Genomic DNA, 21435 nt, shown 5'->3' on the forward strand with positions numbered 1-21435 from the left:
AAAAAAAAGAAGGCTGCCCAGGATGATCCAACCTGAACCCACTATAATGTAATTACAGACTGCCTGTTTTGTTTACTGCTGCATCCCTAGTGTTTAGAACAATGCTAGACACCTAATAGTACTAAGCAAGTAGGTGAGGATGGATGGATGGATGGATGGATGGATGGATGGATGGATGGATGGATGGATAGATGGATGAGGGGTCCCTGGCAAATTTGGACAAGAAATAAGATCAGTCTAAATATTTTGCTTGAGGTTTAATATTATATTTCAAAGCTCTAGAAAGTATTGGTGTATTAGACATTTTCATTTCTTTTTCCCCTTCTCCTCATTTCGCACCCGATTCTATCCGTTCCCTTCACCAGTTTTCTCATCTGACAAGGCATCTTCTCTTGGTCCGGGTCCGCTCTGAGTGAGCAGCACTTTTCTGGAGGGGGTTCCTCATGACAGTCAAAGGAATGTATTACACAGGGCCCGTGTGGGGTGGGAGTGGGACAGTTCCGTGGCCCCTAAACCTGAGTCCTGTGCGTCCCGTTCCCACCGTGTTGCCTGTGGTCTTATTCCAGAAGCTTGTTCCTGTCCTTGTGGTTTGCTGTTTGGAAAATCACCTTAATGCAGGTGAGTCAACACAGGTGGACACGAAGAAGCGTCATTTGGAACTGGAACTTCACACGTGAACGTGCTGAGGCTTTCTGCTGCTGGAGGGTCCGGGTTCTGTTTCTTAGCATCTCCGTGTTTTTACTAGAATCCATCTCAGAAGCGATGAAAGAAGAGCCTTTCTCTTAAAAACTGTCGTAGTACTCACCTATTTTGGACAACACCCTCCTTTAGGAGAAGAACTATCAATAGTAAAAATCAGTATTTGGTCCGAGGGTGGGTGGTAAGGGTAGGGGGTTCCTCTTCATTCCTTTTATACAGGGTGTCCCCAAAAAATGTATACACACTTTGAATGATCATAAAGTCAGTGTTTATTAACATACAGTTCATTTTCAAAAATTTAAAAGAATCAACAGAAATGAATAATGTTCTTGTCCATGCCTGTTTTCAAACTCATGATCATTCTGGTCCAGGCACTGCTGATAACTCGAAGCAATGGAATCACAAACATCAAGAATCATTTTGTTCAGTATTTGTGCGCCCTCAATTCGTCTACTGTTGCCAGTTCTGTACCATAAACTTTATGTATCCCCATAAAAAAATAAGTCCAGTGGCACTTTAGGGATGGATGGATGGATGCTGAGCCCTGGTCCAAGGGATTGAAAAGATTAATCCCTTTTCAATCCCTTGGACCAGGGCTTAGGTTTCATTTTCTGTGTTCAGAGCTTAGTCTGGCTTCAACCTTTAAAAGAATCGACAGAAATGAATAATGTTCTTGTCCATGCCTGTTTTCAAACTCATGATCATTCTGGTCCAGGCACTGCTGATAACTCGAAGCAATGGAATCACAAACATCAAGAATCATTTTGTTCAGTATTTGTGCGCCCTCAATTCGTCTACTGTTGCCAGTTCTGTACCATAAACTTTATGTATCCCCACAAAAAAATAAGTCCAGTGGCACTTTAGGATTCATTTTCTGTGTTCAGAGCTTAGTCTGGCTTCAACCATTATTTCAAATCAGTTAAACCTAAAAAGGACTGAAAATTAAGTGAGTTATCAGCTATTAAAGTGTGTATACATTTTGGGGGACACCCTATATTTCAAATGTATATAACCTAACTCTGAAACATTTTTAAAAGATTCTAATTTGTCCGAATCATGGTCTTAAGGGTGATATTCTAGATACAATTTTTTTTCTTTTATGTCGTTTCTCCTACAGACAATGTTTACTATCATGAATTGGTGTAGGGACTCAACCTTGGTGTCCTAGATGCAGTTAAAAGTACTGATCTTGCCCAGCCTGCATGGCTCAGTGGTTGAGCATCGACCTAGGAAGGGGGTTGGGGGGGATGGTCTGTGGTGCGCAGTTGGATTCCCATGCTCGGGTTGCAGGCTCAATCCCCAGTGTGGGGTGTGCAGGAGGCAGCCAATCAATGACTTTCATCATTGATATTTCTGTCTCTCTCCCTTTTCATTCCTCTCTGAAATCAATAAAAATATATTTTTTTAAAAAGTACTGATCTCACCCTGGCCAGTGTGGCTCAGTTGGTTGGAGCCTCCTACTGTACACTAAAAAGTCGAAGGTTTGATTCCCGGTCAGGGCACATACCCAGTAATGGATTCGATCCCCAGTCGGGACGCGTGCAGCAGGCAACTGATCGATGTTTCACTCTCACATCGATGTTTCTCTCTCTCCCTCTCCCTTCCCTCTCAAAAAAAAAAAAGTACTGATTTCATTTCAACTTTGATAAACATCATTTTATACAGTGGAAGGAAAAAGCCTACTTGCAGAGCTAAAGACTTCTGATTCAACAGTCGCCAAATTTAGACTAAATAAATACCGGTTACGCTAAGTGCCTTCCCAGTGTCATCCCAGGAGGCCTCCTCTGCCACTCTGAGTTTTAAGTGTCATTATCTCCATCTTTGGGTGATGAAACTGAGCCACACAGTAGTTAACAACTTGCCCCGGGTCACAAAACTAGGAAGTGATGCCCACATTGACACCTCTGAGTGTGAGGTTAAGAACTTCGTAACAACCACTACGCAGATGACCAGGGTTCAAACGCAGGGCCTCCCTGCCCCTACCCACATCGCCTTTGCAGCTGCTCTCATTAGACTCAGACTTGCAGTTTCTCTAAGAAAAAGCTCTAATCTTTTCAATCCCTTGGACCAGGGCTCGGCAAACTGCTCAGCCCAATGCCTGATTTTATTGGAAATACAGTTTTATTTGCACACAGCCCAATCCATTCATTTACAGAATGTCTATGACTGCTTTCATTCAGTGTCAGAGCTGAGGAGTTGCGCGGAGCCATCTGGCCCCCAAGCATAAAATATTTACTATCTGGCCCTTTACAGAAAGCTTGCCAACCCTGCCTTAGACTCTAAGGCTTCAAGCCAGGATCAAAGCATGTAGTAGCCCCAACTCTGGCCTACCTGCCTGTGGCACTGCAGGACCCTTGCACTCATCATCCCCCTGACCTTCAGATTTAGCTGGTAGAGGGACATCAGAGAGCCATGAAATAGACTCACGCCTTTTGGGCATTCGGTGGTAAATAAAGGATAATTGTAACAGAGCCACCAAGGGAACAGGAAATGCTTTTGTCATGCAATCTGTGTTGGCACTGTCATGCATTCCTGGCCTCCTCCCTCCAACCAGAAGCAAAAATGCTTTGAGTTATGCTTCAAAAGCTTTTAGAAAACCAGAAATGTCAGGGGTGTCTGTATGGCTCTGGTTCCTTGCCTTTTCCCCACATTTTAGGGACAGTTGGCTCCAAGGGATCGCCAGACCCTTCCTATTGCACACCAGGTCAACAGAAAAACAAGCACTAGAGCCAGAAATAGAAGCCAACTGTTTCCCAGAATCCAGCTTTCCTAAACCCATAAAGCCACAGTCCCCCTTTTAAAAGTCCTTTGAACTCGGTATAATAAAAGCAGTGCCTGAGTTAAGTGCATTATTCTTCCTGTTGTTTGGAGGTAATATACAGATGGCATCGAGCTCTTCGAGGTAAAGACTTGTTCTCTTCCGTGTTCTCTTCGAAGCCACAAAGCACACTGGGGCCTCCTGGCTTCCAGATGCTCTTCCATGACTGGGAAGGGAGGTGCCTTTTCTCCTTTAATCCAGCCCCATCTTCTTCCTCTTCAGAGACATAGGCCAAATAAGTAGCTCTCACTGGCCGGCATTGACTCTGAGTCCTTAGCATCACTACCCTTCTCTTGCCACACATGACACGCCTATTTCTAAACAGATGTTCCTTTTCACATTTTTGTTTCCCCAAAGACTTTAGTTCAGAATAAGCCAGGTGCAGCGGCTAATGAGTGGAAGTATGGCACTGAACTTGGCTGGTTTTGCAGGTCCTCTTCCCTCCTCCTCTGGAATTGCAGGATCCTGGTGAAGTCACCCAGGCTCCCTAAGTGTGTTGTGTGCTCAGTGCCTGGCCATGCGGGACCTGGAGAAATGCCCTGGTGCCCTGGCCCTGTCCTTTCTGCCTTCAGGCTCGCACCATGAAGAGGATTTTCTAGAATCTATTGCATAGCTGAGAAACCACGTATTGTCCTGATCACATTGGGATCTTACAGAGGCAAATATATAGAGGGTCCCCAAAAATGTACACACACACTTTGAATAATTATAAAGGCAGTGCTTATTAAAATAGATTTTATTTTTAAAATTGAGCTATCAGCTGTTACAGTGTGTGTGTACATATTTTGGGGACACCCCTATAGGTCTGTAATTGAGTTTTCTGATTTGCTTTTGGTTGATTTGAAAACACATCAAGCAGATTTCTTTCATTATATGTTGATTTATAGCCTGAGAAAGAAACTATTGCGGCATCACAAATTATGGCAAACTTCGTGGCTTAAAACAACCTATGTTTATCTCTCAGTTTCCGTGGGCCAGGAGTCTGGCTACAGCTTAACGAAGCACTCTTCATGGCTGTGATCGAGGTATAGGTCAGGGCTGTGTCTCACCGGAGGCTCGACTGGGGAAGGGCCTGCTTCCAAACTCGTGTGGTTATTAGTAGAACTTCCTTTCATTGCAGGCTCTCACACTGAGGGCCTCGGTTCCTCACTGGCTGTCGGCTGTGGGCGGCCCTCACTTCCTTTTCACAACATGGAAGTTGGCTTCATCACACCCAGCAAGGAAGAGAGTCCCTGGCAAGATGAGCACTACAATCTTAGGTATTTATGTACAGATAATCACGTGTATCCCATCACCTGACTATATTTTACTAGTTAGAATAGAGTCCCTGGGCCCTCAGGGATTACACAGGGGCACCAGGAGGCAGGGATCTGGGGCACCACAGAATCTGTCTACTACAGAAACCCTCTCCTCTGGCAGGAAAAAGAAATTAGCAGTTGGATTTCTTTCCTCACATGCCACTGTCTTTGCCCTTTCTTCTCTCAAAAGGATGAAGAGAAGTTTGGGTTGCCTTGAAATCATCACCCACCTCTCTTTTCTTTGCTCCAACACAACTGTTGACTTAACCACAACCATACACAGGACTGCTCGCCTAGTCAAGGTTATTTTGGTTGCAAGAAAGAGAAACTTGTCCTGGCTGGTTTGGCTCAGTGGATAGAGCATCGGCCTTCGGACTGAAGGGTCCAGAGTTCGATTCTGGTCAAGGGTACATGCCCAGGTTGTGGGCTCGATCCCCATTTGGGGGTGTGCGGGAGGCAGCCGATCAGTGATTCTCTCTCATCATTGATGTTTCTATCGCTCTCTCTCCTCTCCCTTCCTTTCCCAAATCAATACAAATACATTTTAAAAAAGAGAGAAACTTGTTCAAGCTAGCTTAGTCGAAGGAGAAGAGTTTATTATAGGGATATCTCAAGGGACCTAACAACAGAAAGGCCTCCACACATTCCTCCCACCCCACCTCTCTCAGTGGCTACCCACTAAATCCAAAGTTCCATGTTCTCAGGTCAGGCCACAGGCAGATTCCTGTGCATGTCTGGATGCCAATTCTAACTTCCCAGGAGCAAACCCAATTGACCCAGCTTGGGTTAAATCTACACTCCTGACCCAATCAGCTGTGGCCGAGGATGGGCTGGCTGAGTACAAATGCTTGGAGATTGGATGTTCTCAAAGGGAGGGGTAGCAGCCAAAACAGTTTTGATCAGAGCCACAGACCAAATATAAAATGTCTCACCTGTTGCACCTGCATTCTCAGCTCTGGATCTCAGCTCTGGATGGTGATTAGAGAGAGAACGCTGGAGTTAGGCCTAAACCAAAGGCTCTCAGAGGTAGGCAGGAGCTGAAGGGCTGGCATGTGGAAGACTGGTCGGCCTTCGGTGGCCTTTGCAGGCAGGAATAGGGGAAGTGGATGCCAATAGCAGGGAAGTGGGTTTCAGCTTCGTGTAAAGAACTGCCAGATACTTAAAACCCACCTAACCTTCTGTCATTCTCTTGTCCCCAAGAGCTGCACCATGATCCTGGAATGCCCTTCTCAGCCCACAACTTTCTTTTATTCAAAATGTTTTACAAGTGCATATGTAGGCATTTATTGTATTCATTCCCATGGGCAGAGTAGAAACATACCACTTTATAGATGAGCAAGCAGAGGTGGGGTTCAGGATCCCCAGAACTAGAATCCAAGACCCTTCCTACCACCCTGCCCAGGCTGGCTAATTGCCCCCCTCTCCCTCAGTCAGTTCCCCTGGTGCCACAGGAACTGCCCTGCATTTTGCATCATTATAGAACAGTCTTCATATCTCAAGCTGATATTTTCATATCTCAGTGGATAGGGTCCCGGGTTTGATTCTGGTCAAGGGCAAGTACCTGGGTGGCAGGCTCCTCACGGGCTGGGCCCTAGTCAGGGCGTTTGCAGAAGGCAACCAATCGATGTATTTCTCTCACATCGATATTTCTCTGTCTTTCCCTCTCTCTTCCATTCTCTCTAAATATCAATGAAAAATGTCCTCAGGTGAGGATTAAAATATATATGTGTGTATATGTATATGTATATGTGTATATATTGTGTGTGTGTGTTTTACAATCCTCACATGTGTATATATATATGTGTGTATATATATACACATATATAATATATAATATATACATATATATCACTAACAACCTATATTAAAAAGAAAAGAAAAACAAGTGAGACTACACATCCCTGAAACCAAGGTACTTACACCTCCCCTCCCCAAAATATCACTCACAGATAGAATTTTGTGGCTTTTTAGTCACTGTCTGTTCGTTGACGTGCAAGATAAGGACTCAAGCAAATTTCAGCAGTTGCAAGCAAAATTACTGGGGCTGAAGGCAGCTCCATGTCGTTCCTCGGGATCTGTGAGTGTGCCTCTACCCTGTGCCCCTTTCCTCTGCCTTGCTCCTCCTCATCCAGCTCAGGGGTCACTCCTCACAGTAATCTCACTGACTCTCACTCCTGCCCACTCCCAAACACCCCTCCCTTGTTAAAGATTTCCTCTAGGTGCCCCTAGCCCTTATATTTAATGCACACAACCCTCAGAAGTTAAGGGAACAAGGTTTAGCATCATCAGATGGAAGTCAAATCCTCCACCCCTCACTAGCTGTGTGACCTTGAGCCAGTTACTTACCCTCTCTGGGCTTGTCTCATCTGTAGAACAAGAATGATAGCATTTCATCTCATCGGAGCAGTGTTCCCTGAGATAACACATGTGAGTAGTGAGCACTGATGAATGATGCTTGGTAAGCAGTGAGCACTCAGTACGCAGCACCATAACTGCATGAGAACTGACTTGCAAGACCTTTAGAACAAATCCTGGCATCAAATAATATAGTAGTAGTAGTATTGTCATCATTTCTCATACTGCCCTTGATAAACTGCCAGTTGATAATGTCTGCCTTATCAATGAGAAAAGGGTGTGTCATTGACTCTCAATCCCCATTGCTTGCCATATAGCACCCACCTAATAAACAGCTGTTCACTGCACAAACGAACTGATAGATCCTGTTAGGCCCTACTGGGCATAAAAGTAAATTCAAAAGCCTGGGAAGAAGGTACACACAGCCTGGCCTGGTCTGAAGGTTTGAAGGCCCACTTCTCCTGTAAAAGGGTCCGATAGTACATTTTTTAGGCTCTTGTCTGGGCCATACACTCTGTTACAAACATTCAACTCTGCCACTGTAGTGAGAAAGTGGCCATAGGCAATAGGTAAATAAATGGACTTAGCTGTATGCCAGTAAAATTTTATTTATGGTTACTAAAATTTAAACTTCATATTATTTCCACAGCATAAAATGCTATTCTTTTGACTTTTTCCCCCCAACCATTTACAAACAGAAAAACAGTCCTTAGCTCGTTAGCCGTTCAAAACCAGGGGGCTGGTTTGTTTTCCCACGTGCTGACTGGCATTTGCCAACACTCGCTCTGAGGTTTCAGCCCAGGAGTTTGCGCTGCTGGGAGGGCGGCGTTAGGGATGCTGGCTTGGGATTGGGCCAGGGATAGTGGGCGGGACCGAAGGTGGGCATCCTGACGTGTACGTGATGGGGAGGGGTAGTCCCGGATTGGTCCACACCGGCGGCTGAGAGCGCGAGGCGTGTTCAGCACTCAGCCAATCAGCGCTACGCTTCCACATCGCCCCGCCTCGCGTTAGCGTCTACGTCACGCGGGGAGTGCGCTACCCCTCTTGCGCGTCCAGCACCACTTCCGGGCACAGTCGCGGCGTGACGTCAGGAGGAGGGCAGGTAAGGGCTGGTAGGCGGAGGGGCGGCCAGGCCTGAAGGGCCCGGGGAGTGGGGTGGAGTGGGGGTGTCAAGCTGCTCCCTCACCCAATCTGGGAGCCGTCCTACTGACACGAGCACGTCGGGGGGGCCCCACGGTTCTGGGGTCGCGGGCCCGTTGTCCGGAGCGGCCCAGGTCCCAGTCGTGACCCCGGACCCAAATCCCGGGATACGGCCGGCCGTCCCCAGACTCAGCCTTGGCCCACATGATGCCTGCAGGGCCCCTCGGTTTACTACATCTAGAAATGGAACCAGTAAGCCCCTACCTCGCTGGGTCGTGGTGAAGATTTTGTAAAATAACTCTTGTAAAACGGTGGACATGAGAAACAGTCCAAACCACCAACGTGGTTAATTCGGCGTTAGGTGCTGTTCTGAGAACTTTAACTCACTGAGTCCTAACTGCAGCCTTATCAGGTTGATACTTGGAGGCCCAAAGAGAGTGAGCAGCTTGTCCAAAGTCAGGCCGCTAGCAAGCAGCAGAGTCTGTGTCCGAATCCAAGTGGTATGTCCTGGGCAAATACAGTCTGTGGTTACTCCGGACACCAGGGATCAGAGATTGCCATCTGTCCAGCCTACTAGCCTCAGCTGTGCCATTCACTGGGGTGATAGACCATGTTAAGGTCCTGGCTCCTGTAAACGCAGGACTTTGTGCAAGCCCTTCCCACTGTGTTATTTCATCCACAGCAACCCCAGAAAGTCAGCCCTGTCGCCCTCGTCCCCTCTTTACAGGTGAGGACATGTAACTCAGGGAAGCTCAGACACTGGCCGCGGTCTCCCAGTGAGTGAGGAGTAAAGCTGAGATTCCAGCCCAGGGAACTCTGACCCCAAAGCCTGAGTGGGCACTTAGCTATTTTGTTAGCAAAAACATCCAGGGGCACTCTTTACAGATGGAGGACCCAAGATAGAGAGAGGTTCAGGACAGTGTCGGAGCACCCTGGTTCTGCCTCCCCATCAGCTTCTGACCCTGGGCAAGTCACTTAGGTCCCCAAGTCAGTTGGAAGTAATAGTCACAATACAGAGGCAATGATGTCAGGCTCGGTGCAGCGCCTGGCACACAGTCACCATTCGAGAGTGCACAACTAAGTTAGAAACAATTAGGCCAAGCTTCCTGACTAGCACAGGCCAAAACCAGCCTGATTGTGTACAGCCTGCCAGCTAAGAGAGATACTCACTTCTTAAATGATTGGGGAAAACTCAAAAGGAGAATAATTTGTAACGAGTGACAATCATGTGAAATGAGAATTATTTCAGTTATATTGATATGAGTACAATGCACCCATTCATTTACATCTTATTCACAGCTACTTTCTGTGAACTGGGCGATGGGCAGAATTGAGTTGTTGGGACAGAGACAGTCTGGTCCGGAAAGCCAGCAGTTTTTACTAAATGTTCCTTAACGGAAACCTTGCCAATCCCAATTCAAAACCTAAAAGTCTCTCCTCCAAACATGCAGGGTGTAGGGGATGTCTAACCCCCAGTTTGAGGAGCCCCTGCATTTGATACCTGTGTCACCTGCCACTGATTCTTATGGAAATTTCAATCAGTTACCAATGGTTCTTCCGTCAGAACTTTTGTTTTAAATATCGGCTTTTTAAATAATATGTATTTTATTGATTTTTAGAGAGAGGGGAAGGGAGAGGGATAGAGAGATAGGAACATCATCAGCTGCCTCCTGCATGCCCCTACTGGGGATTGAGCCCACAACCCCGGGCATGTGCCCTGACTGGGAATCGAACCAGTAACCTCCTGGTTCCTGGGTCACTGCTCAACCACTGGGCCACACCAGCCGGGCAATATCAGCTATTTTTTAAGTTTTTGTTTTTGTTTTTTTTTATCCTCACCCAAGAATATGTTTATTGACTTTAGAGAGAGAGGAAGGGGGAGAGAGAGAAACATCCATCAGTTGCCTTCTGTACCCACCCTAACCAGGGATCAAACCACAACATTTTGGTGTAAGGGACTACACTCCAACTAACTGAGCCACAGGCCAGGGTCTTCTGTCAAAATTAATTTATTAGAAGCCAGGCACTGTCCTTGGTGCTAGAGCTATGGCCAGGTGAGATCTTGCAGAGGAGGCAAACTGTAGACAAGTAAACAGACACAGGGTGGTGTGATAGGAACTCCAGGGAGAAGTGACTCCAGTGAGGCCTCTGACAAAAGTGATGTTTGAGCTGAGACCTGTGACAGAGAACAGACAGCCCTTGGAGGAGCGCTCAGGCAGGTGGCCTGCACTGCTTAGCCTCTGAAGGCAGCCAGGAAGCCAGAGTGAGCACGCGGGAGAGGGGTGAGAGGCAGGCCTGGAGAGGGAGGCAGAGGATCCATAGCCCACAGCCAGGGGGGGAAGGGGGATACATGATTCTCAAAGCAATGGGAGTAACTGGGGGGGTTTAAGCAGGAAAGCGATATTTTAGATTTATTTTTTAAAAGATCCTCCTAGCCCCTGTGGGACGAACAGACTGTGGGAATTACGGGCAGAGTGAGACCAGAGAGAGGCGGCTGCTCTGGTCCAGGGGAGCGATGGCAGGGGCCATGGAGGGCTGAGAGGTGTTAGCTGTGAATATATGCTGGATGGCGAGTGGACAGCACACTGTTTCTAAACCAACAAACGCTGCCTTTGGACCCCTGGGGGGAGGCTCTTCAGAGTCGACACCACCTTACCCAGCCCACAGCATCTTCTCAGGGAAGCCGTGGCCCCTCTGCCCGGCTCCCCTGGAGAGAGGGACTGGGCAGATGGTCAACACAGCACAGTCCGTATCAGTGTCTTGTCATCTTTTCAGATTGGCCACGTTGAGGGTGAGGACCAGTAGGCAGCTCCCAAGATGGTGAGTAGACTGGCTTGTGTTTCTTGGGGTTCTTTTCTAGTCTTCATTAGACCCCCACAGTAGCCCCTTCCTCCCCTAAAGCCCTTCCCTGTCCCTGAGCTCTAAGATGGTATTTTCAAACTCTGGATTCATGATCCTCTGGTGCAGTAGTTCTCAAACTTTGCTTCACATTAAAATCACCCGAGAAGCTTTTTTCTTTCTTTGATTTTTTTTTTTTAATGAGGTGAAATTCTCATAACAAAATTAACCATTTTAAAGTGTATTTTCCCATGGCATTTAGCACATTCATAATGTTGTGCAGCCACCATCTCTAACTACTTCCAACACGTTTCCATCACCCAAAAGGAAACTCCTTCCCTATTAGCAGGCACTCCCCTTCCCCCCCTCCTGCAGCCCCTAGCAACCACTAGTCTGCTTCATGTCTCTATGGATTTGCCTATTCAGGACATTTCATGTAAATGGGATCACATACCATTTGGCCTTTATATCTGGCCTCTTTCACTTAACGTAATGTCTTCAAGGTTCACCCAGGTTGTAGCATGTATCAGAGCTTCAATCCTTTTTATGGTTGAATAATATTCCAATATGTGGATGGACCACCTTTGGTTTATCCATTTATCCATTGATGGGCATTTGGGTTGTTTCCACTTTTTGGCTGTTGGAGATGCTGCTGCTGTGAACAAGGATTTGTTTAAACATGTTTTCCAGGTTGCTTTTTAAAAGCCCAGTGTTCAGGCGCCACTCTCCAGAGCAGGTCCTCTGTCAGGAGCTTTCTGGGCGTGGATCCCAGATAGCAGTATTTTAGAAACTCCTCAGGTGGTTGCAATGTGCAGCCAAGTTTGAGACCCACTGCTTTGGTGGGTCATTCAGTCATCTCAGCAGGTGGCTGCCAGCTTTTGAAAAGAGACTCCCCAGCCAGGGTAAGGGTTCTTTCATGAAACCTGTGCCTCAGCTGTATTGCAGGCATGTCTGCCCTGTTGCATTGTTAAATGTGTCTTACTGTAAGTCAGAACCCCAAAAATACAAAAGCCATTGCTCTAGGAGAGTGGAACCCTCGTGGAATTTTCCATGGCAACAACAGTGGGCTTTTCCCCCAGGTCACCAGTCCTTGATCAGACACGGAGCCCAGGGCCGTCCTCAGTCTCCCTCATCCAATTCCCGCCCCTCAAGGCTGCACCACTAGGTGTCCTGCAGGACCCTCTCTGAGTCATGTCTCTCTTCTGCTTTCCAGGGTGAAAGGAAAGGTGTAAACAAGTACTACCCTCCGGATTTCAACCCTGAAAAGGTAAGAGGCAGGCTTCCTTCCCCATGTCCATGATTGCAGAGACCTCATGGGGCAGGGTGAGGTCTGTCCCAGGCATCCTCATCATCGGAGCCACAGCTGCAGAAGCATGGGTGACCCTGAGATCGCTCTGCCTTGCTCTTGTGGCACGCGTCTCGGGGTAGTCTTCATGCCCAGAGGTAAACATGGCTCTCATCAGTGACCTTCTACTCGGTGCTCAGCTTGGCGTATTTCCACAGAACTCAGGATGAGGTCAGGCCCTCAGGCCCTGGGGCAGATCCCACCCCCTCTGGTCTCCTCACACCCTCTGCGGTTCCCTCTGCTTGGAATCTCTTCCTCCATTTGACCACAAGGTTTTTTCCCTTCCTTTAGGTCTCTGCTCACCGAGGGCCTCCCTGACCATTGTCTCATTCTCTTATTCCATTACCTAGTGCTTTGTTTCTCTTCATAGCCCCTTTAACTCCCTGACACATTGTCTGTTTACTTGAGTATTGTCCATTTCCCCTTTAGAACATTCGCTCCACCCGGGTAGAGACATTCCATCTTGTTCACAGCTGTGTCCTCATACTATAGAGGCTGAGTAAGTCTGCTGAGTGAATCAGTGCGATCTGGGTGCATGGCCCCAGGCCCTTGACTCAGCCTCTCCACACCACAGTTTTCCCATGTCAAAAAGGAAATAAAACAACCTGTCCTCACAGACTTGCTGAGGGATTAAAATGAGACAACACACATAAAGTAGCCAGTAAACGTTTGCCATCTCACCTAGTTCTCCCCACGACACCCAGAGGTAATGCACATAAAGTAGCCAGTAAACGTTTGCCAGTATTGTCATCTCACCTAGTTCTCCCCACGACACCCAGAGGTAATTACGGAACCTAGACTCAGGAAGGCAAATGGTGAGGTTACTACCCAGGGTCACACAGCTCTTTCAGCTCTTAAATGGGAGAGGAAAGGTTCATATTCATGTATTCATGAGCCCAACCGCACTGGCTTCACCAGGGCCTCTGTGCCTTCCATTGTGCTGTTACTACCCCTGGTAGGTCATAAGAAAGAGGCCTCTCTCAGCCTATGCAAGAGAGCATGAGATTGCCCAGCTTAGCAGTGCTAACCTGTTCCTCCCTCCTCTCTCCACAGCATGGCTCTCTCAACCGATACCACAACAGCCACCCGCTCCGGGAGCGGGCTCGGAAGCTGTCCCAGGGCATCCTCATCATCAGGTAAGGCCTGAGAACCCCTGCCCCTTGTGCCACCTGGCCTCAGTCTCAAGGAGAATTCAGCACTCCAACGTGCCCAGTGCTGCAGGATCTTAATTCTGTTAAGCAGAGAGTCACCATATCAGTCAGCTGTTGCCACATAATCAAACAATAAGCACATATTGCTCACAAGTCCAGGGCTCAGCTGAATGTCTCTGTTGGCCTGGCCTGGCCTGGCTGTAGGAACATTCGTCAACCATTCTTTATCCCCCTCAGTGTGTGCCCTTTGCAGGGCGGCTGTGGCCAGAGTTGCAGGTGTGGAGTCTAAGGGAAAGCCCAGTGGACAAAAGCAAATAAGCTGTTTTCTGTTTGTGTAGATTCGAGATGCCATATAACATCTGGTGTGATGGCTGCAAGAACCACATTGGCATGGGTGAGTTTCCACCACCCATTCAGTCCCACAGACATTGAAGCCCATTTACCACCAGGGTCATCTCCATCAGGGACTCCCAATCAGGAGTCTGGGAGGAGGTGGCACCCAAGTGACTGGGGGGCTGCGGATGCCTCATTGCAGAGCGGTGAGGAGGCCAGGCTTTGCGTTCATCTCCTAGCTGAGTGATCCTGGGCAAGTGACTGAGCCTCTGTGTACCTCAGTTTACCCATCTGTAAAATTCAGGTGGTCTGAGTGTCCACCTGTGTGGCATGTAAAGTATGTAGTGCACAGCCTGGCCTGCGTGGTTCAGTGGTTGAGGGTCGACCTGTGAACCAGGAGGTCACGGTTCGATTCCCAGTCAGGGCACATACCCAGGTTGCGGGCTCAATCCACAGTGGGGATGTGCAGGAGGCAGCCGATGAATGGTTCTCTCTCATCATTGATGTTTGTATCTCTCTCTCCCTCTCCCTTCCTCTTTGAAATCAATAAAAATATATTTTAATAAATAAATAAAGTGTGTAGTGCACAGCACGTGGCGTATGGGAGGGCTCATAAATTCAGTCTGCTGCTGTCACTGTCCTTGACTGTCACCATTAGCATTTGGACCCCTGACTGTGCCACAGGTGCACTGATGGATAGGCAGGCAGGCATGGTCCAGGTCTTGCTCAGCCTTGGTCAGATGACTCGGCTCTCCTGACTTTGTTTCCTCCTCTGGGATCCTCACGGCGCCTCCCTCAGCTCCTCACACAGCACCTGGGCCGGGGGAGCAGCTCATTCTGTAAACAGGAGCTGATGGCTCCCAGTGAGAGGATCCGGTTCTCCTGGCAGGGGCTGTGGAAGTGCAGGAAGGGGTAGGCCAAGCCACCCGGCTGCCGAGGAGGACACGTGAGCCCTGTGGTGTCTCCCTGATCAGACCCAGCCAGGGAATCTGCCCTAAAGGCCACCAGGCGCTCAGGGACAAAAAGTGGGGCTTGGCCTGACACCACCACACATGGGTCACCCTCTGGGACATGAATGGAAGCAGGACCCAGGAGAGGAAAACCCAGCTAAGCCACACCACTCCCCAGCCCACGCTCTGTTTTTCTAGTTTAAGCATTTTTCACTGATAAACAAGGTCATACAGAATCAAGAATTTATATCATCTAACTAGCAAAATAATAAAAAACCTGAAACTTCTCTAGAAAATAATAAGTCCAGCCCTTCTCAAATGCTTGCTGAGCCAGGCCCTAATTCTAAGCAATATGTGTTTTATTAGCTCCTGCAGTTTTCACAATAGCCCTGTACAGTAGGCATTCTAACCATCCCTATTGCATAGATGGGGAAACAGGCCCATAGGGATGAGGTTGCTGGCCTGAGCTCACACAGCTGATAGGTGGTGGAATTAGAGTTCATCCCAGACCCTCTGGCTCCTGCCTACCCTCCTCTGTGGCTTGAGCACCTGTCACACAGTCTGAACACAGGTCTTTGCTCCCTTGAATTTCAGTGCCCTCCTGAGGTACCTCCCCTGCAGGGGAGCAAAAAATCCCCCTGCCTACCCCCTACCCAGGTGCATGGGCTCCAGCCTAGCCTGAGCCTCCACTCTCCCCTTCTTCCAGGTGTTCGTTACAACGCAGAAAAGAAGAAGGTTGGCAATTACTACACAACCCCGATCTACAGGTAGGGGCAGCCTGGCAGATGTCTCAGGGACACGTGGGTGGCCGCAGGGCGAATGGGTGGTAAAGGAGTCTTAAGGGGAGGGGAGCTGGTACCCTCTTCCTGATGGCCATCACCTGTGTTCTGTCCTGAAAATCATCCTGGTGTGTCAATCAGTATGTTCCTCTGTCTAGACTCCTCCATGGCTCCCACCTTCCTCAGAGTAAAAGACCTCCCCATGGCCCACAAGACCCCTAACACCCTGCTCTATCCCATCCCTGCTCTCGCCTCCCACACTTCTCCTCGCTCGCTCTGCACCAGCCACACGGGCTCCTCACTGTCCCTCTCTCTTACCCAGAGGCTCCACCTCTGTTCTCTCTGCCTGGAACACTCAATCTTCCCCAGACATCTGCAAGGCTCCTTCCCTTGGGTTTCTACTCCAACACCACCTCTCAAAGAGGACTTTTCTAATGTGGCGAGTACCACCCCACACTGTGGTTGCTTGTGTCTTTGTGGGCAATGTGGCCCCTGCTGAAATGTTCATCCCTCCAAGTGTAGGTTGATTTGTTTCACTGCTATGTCCCTGGCAGCTGGTGCCAAGCCAGCCACAGAGCAGCCTAGCTCAGGAGTGTTTGTTGAGTAAATGAATGAGCGAACAAATGAGTGAATGAATAAACTCCAGGCAGAAGGTTAGTTCTGGCGTAATGGGACCATGTCTGTCTCGCCCAGGGCTGTATCCCCAGGTATGGAACTTGGTAGGTAGTAGATGCTCAGTAAACACTTGTTGAATGATGAGCACAGGTAGAAGGAAGCAGGCAGGGGTCACATGGCAGCCTGGGGTGGCTGCAGTGTCCTGATTCCTGCCCACCTCCCAGATTCCGGATGAAATGCCACCTCTGCATCAACTACATCGAGATGCAGACAGACCCTGCCAACTGTGACTATGTGATCGTGAGTGGTGCCCAACGCAAGGAGGAGCGCTGGGACATGGCGGACAATGAGCAGGTGCTGACGACAGGTGAGCACCTCAGGCAGCCCCAGAACCACCCCTGCCTGACCCTGACCCTGACCCTGAGGTGGGTCCCAGAAGGCCCAGCCACACTCCCGCCCTTGCAGAGCATGAGAAGAAGCAGAAGCTGGAGACAGACGCCATGTTCCGTCTGGAGCACGGGGAGGCTGACCGAAGCACACTCAAGAAGGCCCTCCCCACCCTGAGCCACATCCAGGAGGCACAGAGCGCCTGGAAGGACGACTTTGCCCTCAACAGCATGCTGCGGAAAAGGTTCCGGGTGAGTGGCTTCCAGCCCAGGTTTGGAACCACAGGCAGGCAGGGCACCTGGCACCGCTCACATGGCAAGTTAAGACCAGGTCCAGCCCTATCCCCACCACATACTAGCTATAGGCATGTCATTTCATCCACTGAGTCTAATTTTTCCACCTGCATCATGAAGACCTCACAGCGCTCATGGGAGGCACCTAGCCCAGCGGCTATTTTTAAGCTCTTAGCGCCTTCCCCTATGGGGACTGGGCTTCGCTTTCAACAGATCTCCAAGGGTAAACGAGCCTCAAGCTAGGGCACGGGTGAAGCCTGACCCCGCTGTGGGTGTCAGGGTACTGACCAACTGGTCAACGCCTAACACACATTCATGGGCCCACTCAGCTGTCCCAAAACAAAATCCATAGACTGTCAGCCCGCCCCAAATAATTTCCAAAACCATCCCTGCCATGTGCTGACTATGAGAAAAAAGGGAAAATCATTTATAATAAAATACATATAAAATGCATATTTCAATTTGCATAATGTGTGGGCAGGATATCTGCACCTGTGTGGAGAGCCACTGAGGGCACAGGTACAAACGCTAAAGGACACCCCGGGGTATTGCCGTCAGTGACCACAATGGCTACTGAGGTTGTGCCAAAAACGCTTGGTGGGGCTGTGAAAACTCACCCGTATAGATGGGTTTTTCACCCTTGCAGGGTCTGACAGGGCACTGTGAGAACCTTCTCCTCCTTCTCCCACTCTGTGGGGTAGACTGTGCCCAGGACACTGCAGATGGAGCCCAAGCAGGAGCATTAGGGCTAACCCCACAGGCCACGAGTTCCCTCACTACCATACAGCTCCCATCTCTTCCTGCTTCCTTTTCTGATCACTCTGTGGTCATCATTAGGAGTAAAATTACTAGTTTGTTTTAGTCTTTTTATTTACTTGAGAGAGAGAGATCAGGGAGAGAGAACAATCAATTTGTTGTTTCACTTATTTATGCGTTCATTGGTATGTGCCCTAACTGGGGAGCGAACCCTAAACCTTGGTGTATGGGGACTACACTAACCAACTGAGCTACCCAGCCAGGGCTCTAGTTTTCTTACTAATTACTTGTTACTAGAAGTGCTTCCCTGCAGCCAGGCCTGTGCCCTGAGCTATGTGTCCCCTGCCTTCTGGGCTTCTGCACGTGGTAGAAGGACCCTCAAACATAACATCCCAGTGAGCCTACCTCAGTCCCTACCCTACCCGCCCACATCCCCTCTTCTCAATAAAAAAGTTACCTGTCCACCCTGGCTGGGTGGCCCGGTTGGTTGGAGCATCATCCCATACACCAAAAGGTTGGGGGTTCAATTCCTAGTCAGGGCACATACCTAGGTTGCGGGTTCAATCCCCAGTTGGGATGTGTACAGGAGGCAACCAATCTCTCTCTCTTCTCTCTCTCTCTCTTCCTCTCTCTCTAAAACCAATAAAAACATATCCTCTGGTGAGGATTAAAAGGAAAAGAAGAAGGCATCTGTCCTAGGCAGAATTCCCAAAGCTTGGAGTTGGACTTGACTCCCCCTCCCCATCTCCAGTTAGCAATTCTGTCAGCCTGGACCTTCAGATTATATCTGGTATCTGGCTGCTTCTGCCACCCCCATCATCTCCTACCTGGACTAGCACAGTCCCTCTGCCCTGGTCTCCAGGCTCTCACCCTCGCACCCCAACATTCCGTTTCTCCCCCACCCCCACCAGAGGACACCTATGAACACCTGAGTCAGTCACCTCCTTCCAGTGTTCAGAACCCTCCCTCCCTGGCTCCCACTTAAAGTGGAAGCCAAGGTCTTTCCCCCCCAGGTCTGAATGATCTGCCCCTTCCCCTCCCCGCCCCCATCTCCACCTTCCCCTTGTTCACTCTGCTCCAGCCACACTGGCCTCCTCACTCTCCTCAGCAGCTCCAAGCATACTTCCGTCTCAGGGCCTTTGCACAGGCTCTTCCCTCCACTGCACAGTGCTCTTCCACCAGGTTCCCACATGGCCCCTCACTCAGATGTCTTTTCTCAGATGTGATCTTCTCAGGGAGACAGTCCCTGAGCCTCTTCTTCACCCTGTATCACATTTAAAGCTGAATCCCCTGGCCACTCCCTACCCCTTTCCTGGCATTCTTTTTCTCCCATCACATTTGTCTCACTCACCCACTAGAATGTCAGTTCCACAAGGGCAAGGGTTTTTGTCTGCTCTCTGCTGTGTTCCTAGTGTCTAGAACAAGGCCTGGGACAAGATGGGCGTTATGTAAATATTTGTGGAATGAATGAGTGAAGAACTGATGGTACACGTGTTAATAACAGTTGTGCCTCCCATTTGTTAAGCAACTTTTGTGGCCCAGCCATAGTGGGAGCTTTGAGAGGAGGAAACAGACCCGGAGATCTGGAGCAATGCTGTGAGTCAACAGGCATGGAAGAGACACGGCTTTGATACCCACCTCACTTCCCCCAACAGGAAAAGAAAAAAGCCCTGCAGGAGGAGGAGGAGAGGGACCAGGCACTGCAGGCCAAGGCGAGCCTGGCCATCCCCCTGGTGCCTGAGACAGAGGACGACCGCAGGCTGGCCGCCTTGCTCAAGTTCCATACGCTGGACTGTGCGTGGGGCTGAAGGGCATGGGTTGGGATGGGGAGAGATGGGGGGTCCCGGCTTTGAATGGCAGACCCGGGCAGAGGGTGGCTCTGGACCTCTTTCCCCTCCTCTCCCTCTCCCCCAGCATATGAGGACAAGCAGAAACTCAAGCGGACAGAGATCATCAGCCGCTCCTGGTTCCCCTCGGCCTCGGGGCCCAGCAGCTGCAGCAAAGCTGGCAGCGTCCTGAAGAAGCTGGCCCAGAACCGCAAATCTGCACCTGCGGGCTCCCCCATCACCGTGGGGGGCCTGGGTATTGTTCGAAGGCAGTCCCGGGAGACCTCAGAGAGCCCACAGCATGCTGCTGAGACCTCCACGTCTGGGAAGCTACCGGTGTCAGAGGGCACCACCCAGGACATGCCCACATCCCCCCAAGACTGCTCTCAGGAGACAGCCAAGACCCCCAAGACCAAGGAACCTCAAGGGCAGACTGGGGGCTGTCAGGACAGGCCCCAGTCCTCATCAGGCTCCTCCCAGGAGGCAGCCGATCCCCAGGACACACCACACCCCTACACCCTCAACTCTTCCCTTGTGGCTGACTACTCAGACTCGGAGAGTGAGTGATTACGGGACTGGACCACCAGCCCTCCGAGACCTCAAACATTACCCCTTCCTCAGACCTCGCCTTCCCGAGGGATGGAATTATTTATTTGATCCTGAAGAGGGGGAGCGGGTGTGTGTGCCGTGTAGGACACCCCCCTTCCCCCCCAAGACTTATTAAAGCCCTGCTTCTTTGCCCTTGCCTCCGGTTACTAGATGAGCCCAGGGGCTGCCCCTCTACCCCACCCCACCATCCAACCAAGCTGGCAGGCCTCTCATAGCAAATGGTGATGCCAGGGCTACAGCTGTGACCACAGCGATGGTCCTCACCCAGGGTGATGAGGGTTTCAAGGTAGTGGCTCAGGTTGGTCTGCAATCCGGACGGACTTCCCAGAGGAAGTGACATGGGCTGAGTAGGAAGGGTGGGTAGGGGACCAGGCAGCAGGAACCGCGCAGGGGGCCCAGGGTTTGGGGGTACATGGGGTGCCCATGCAGGTGTGAGCTGTTCATTGTCAGCCCATGGGGACACCTTACAAGGGTCACTAAAAAGGCCCCAGCGTGTTGCTGCTTTTGAATGAAACATAAAACTGAGCAGAAAATAGGTCAAAACAGCCACACATACACCAGGAATTAATAGCCTGTCACCTCCCCCTAACCTTGGGAAAGGAAGATCATTTCACAGATTCTGATGGAGCACTGGGAGGGTGCCAGGCACTGTTCTAGCCACAGGGGAAACAGCGATGAACAAACGTAACCCTCTTGGGGCTGAGGTTCCGGCTGAATTCGTACTCAGACCACCAGCCCTGCTCCCCACTGGGGCGGTGAAGCCTCAGGGCAGCAGCAAGAGCCCGTTAGTTCCTGACATCCCCAATTAGGGCCTTTCTCTACCAGAGACAACCGGCAGCACTTGCTCCGGCCTGATGGAGCCCACCTGGGATTTGGGGGTCATAGCATGATCAGCCAGACGCCAAACACCAGGCCCGGCATCTAGAAGACGCCCCGTAAATGGTGATGCCTTTGTGGTTCCGAGGGGGTGGCTAACGCCGAGCTTGGCCCGGAAAAGGGGATAGGATCGTCTGAGTAGACTGTTGCGCCCGGGGAACAAGTAGGGTCGTGTGCGCACACGCCTCCTTCCGGCGGAGGCCCCTCCCACATGCGGCCCGCTGCGCCCGGGACCCAGGCGGAGCACGCTGGCTGCGCCATGCCCCCTCTGGAGGCGATCCGCTATTCGCGGGGCTCGCTGCAGATCCTCGACCAGCTGCTGCTGCCCCAGCAATGCCGCTACGAGGAGGTGGACTCGGTGCACCAG

The 21435-nt window shown here is 50.1% G+C and overlaps 1 protein-coding gene and 1 long non-coding RNA gene across 3 annotated transcripts in view; both read left to right on the forward strand.

Annotated features, from left to right (window-relative positions):
• Window positions 1-1193, forward strand: part of LOC102250185 — a 5734-nt gene extending 4541 nt beyond the window's left edge. Inside the window, exon 4 of the long non-coding RNA XR_001359700.1 lies at window positions 567-1193. This is a non-coding gene — a long non-coding RNA (uncharacterized LOC102250185). The remainder of the gene's footprint in view (window positions 1-566) is intronic.
• A 6991-nt stretch (window positions 1194-8184) lies between these two features.
• Window positions 8185-20323, forward strand: CCDC130 (coiled-coil domain containing 130). 2 transcript variants are annotated; one of them, XM_005881586.2, is made up of 11 exons: window positions 8187-8272; window positions 8993-9037; window positions 11086-11130; window positions 12362-12415; window positions 13547-13629; window positions 13983-14038; window positions 15634-15694; window positions 16546-16688; window positions 16787-16959; window positions 19413-19551; window positions 19672-20323. In XM_005881586.2, exons 3-11 carry the CDS (start codon window positions 11128-11130, stop codon window positions 20148-20150), a joined length of 1191 nt encoding a protein of 396 aa, XP_005881648.1. In that variant the 5' UTR covers window positions 8187-8272; window positions 8993-9037; window positions 11086-11127; the 3' UTR covers window positions 20151-20323. The 2 variants fall into 2 exon arrangements, with proteins under 2 accessions (XP_005881647.1, XP_005881648.1); XM_005881585.2 differs by lacking the exon at window positions 8993-9037 and having other exon boundaries at window positions 8185-8272.
• Window positions 20324-21435: the final 1112 nt, after the last annotated feature.

Source organism: Myotis brandtii, unplaced genomic scaffold, assembly GCF_000412655.1.
Source record: "Myotis brandtii unplaced genomic scaffold, ASM41265v1 scaffold680, whole genome shotgun sequence".
Classification (NCBI taxonomy): Eukaryota; Metazoa; Chordata; class Mammalia; order Chiroptera; family Vespertilionidae; genus Myotis; species Myotis brandtii.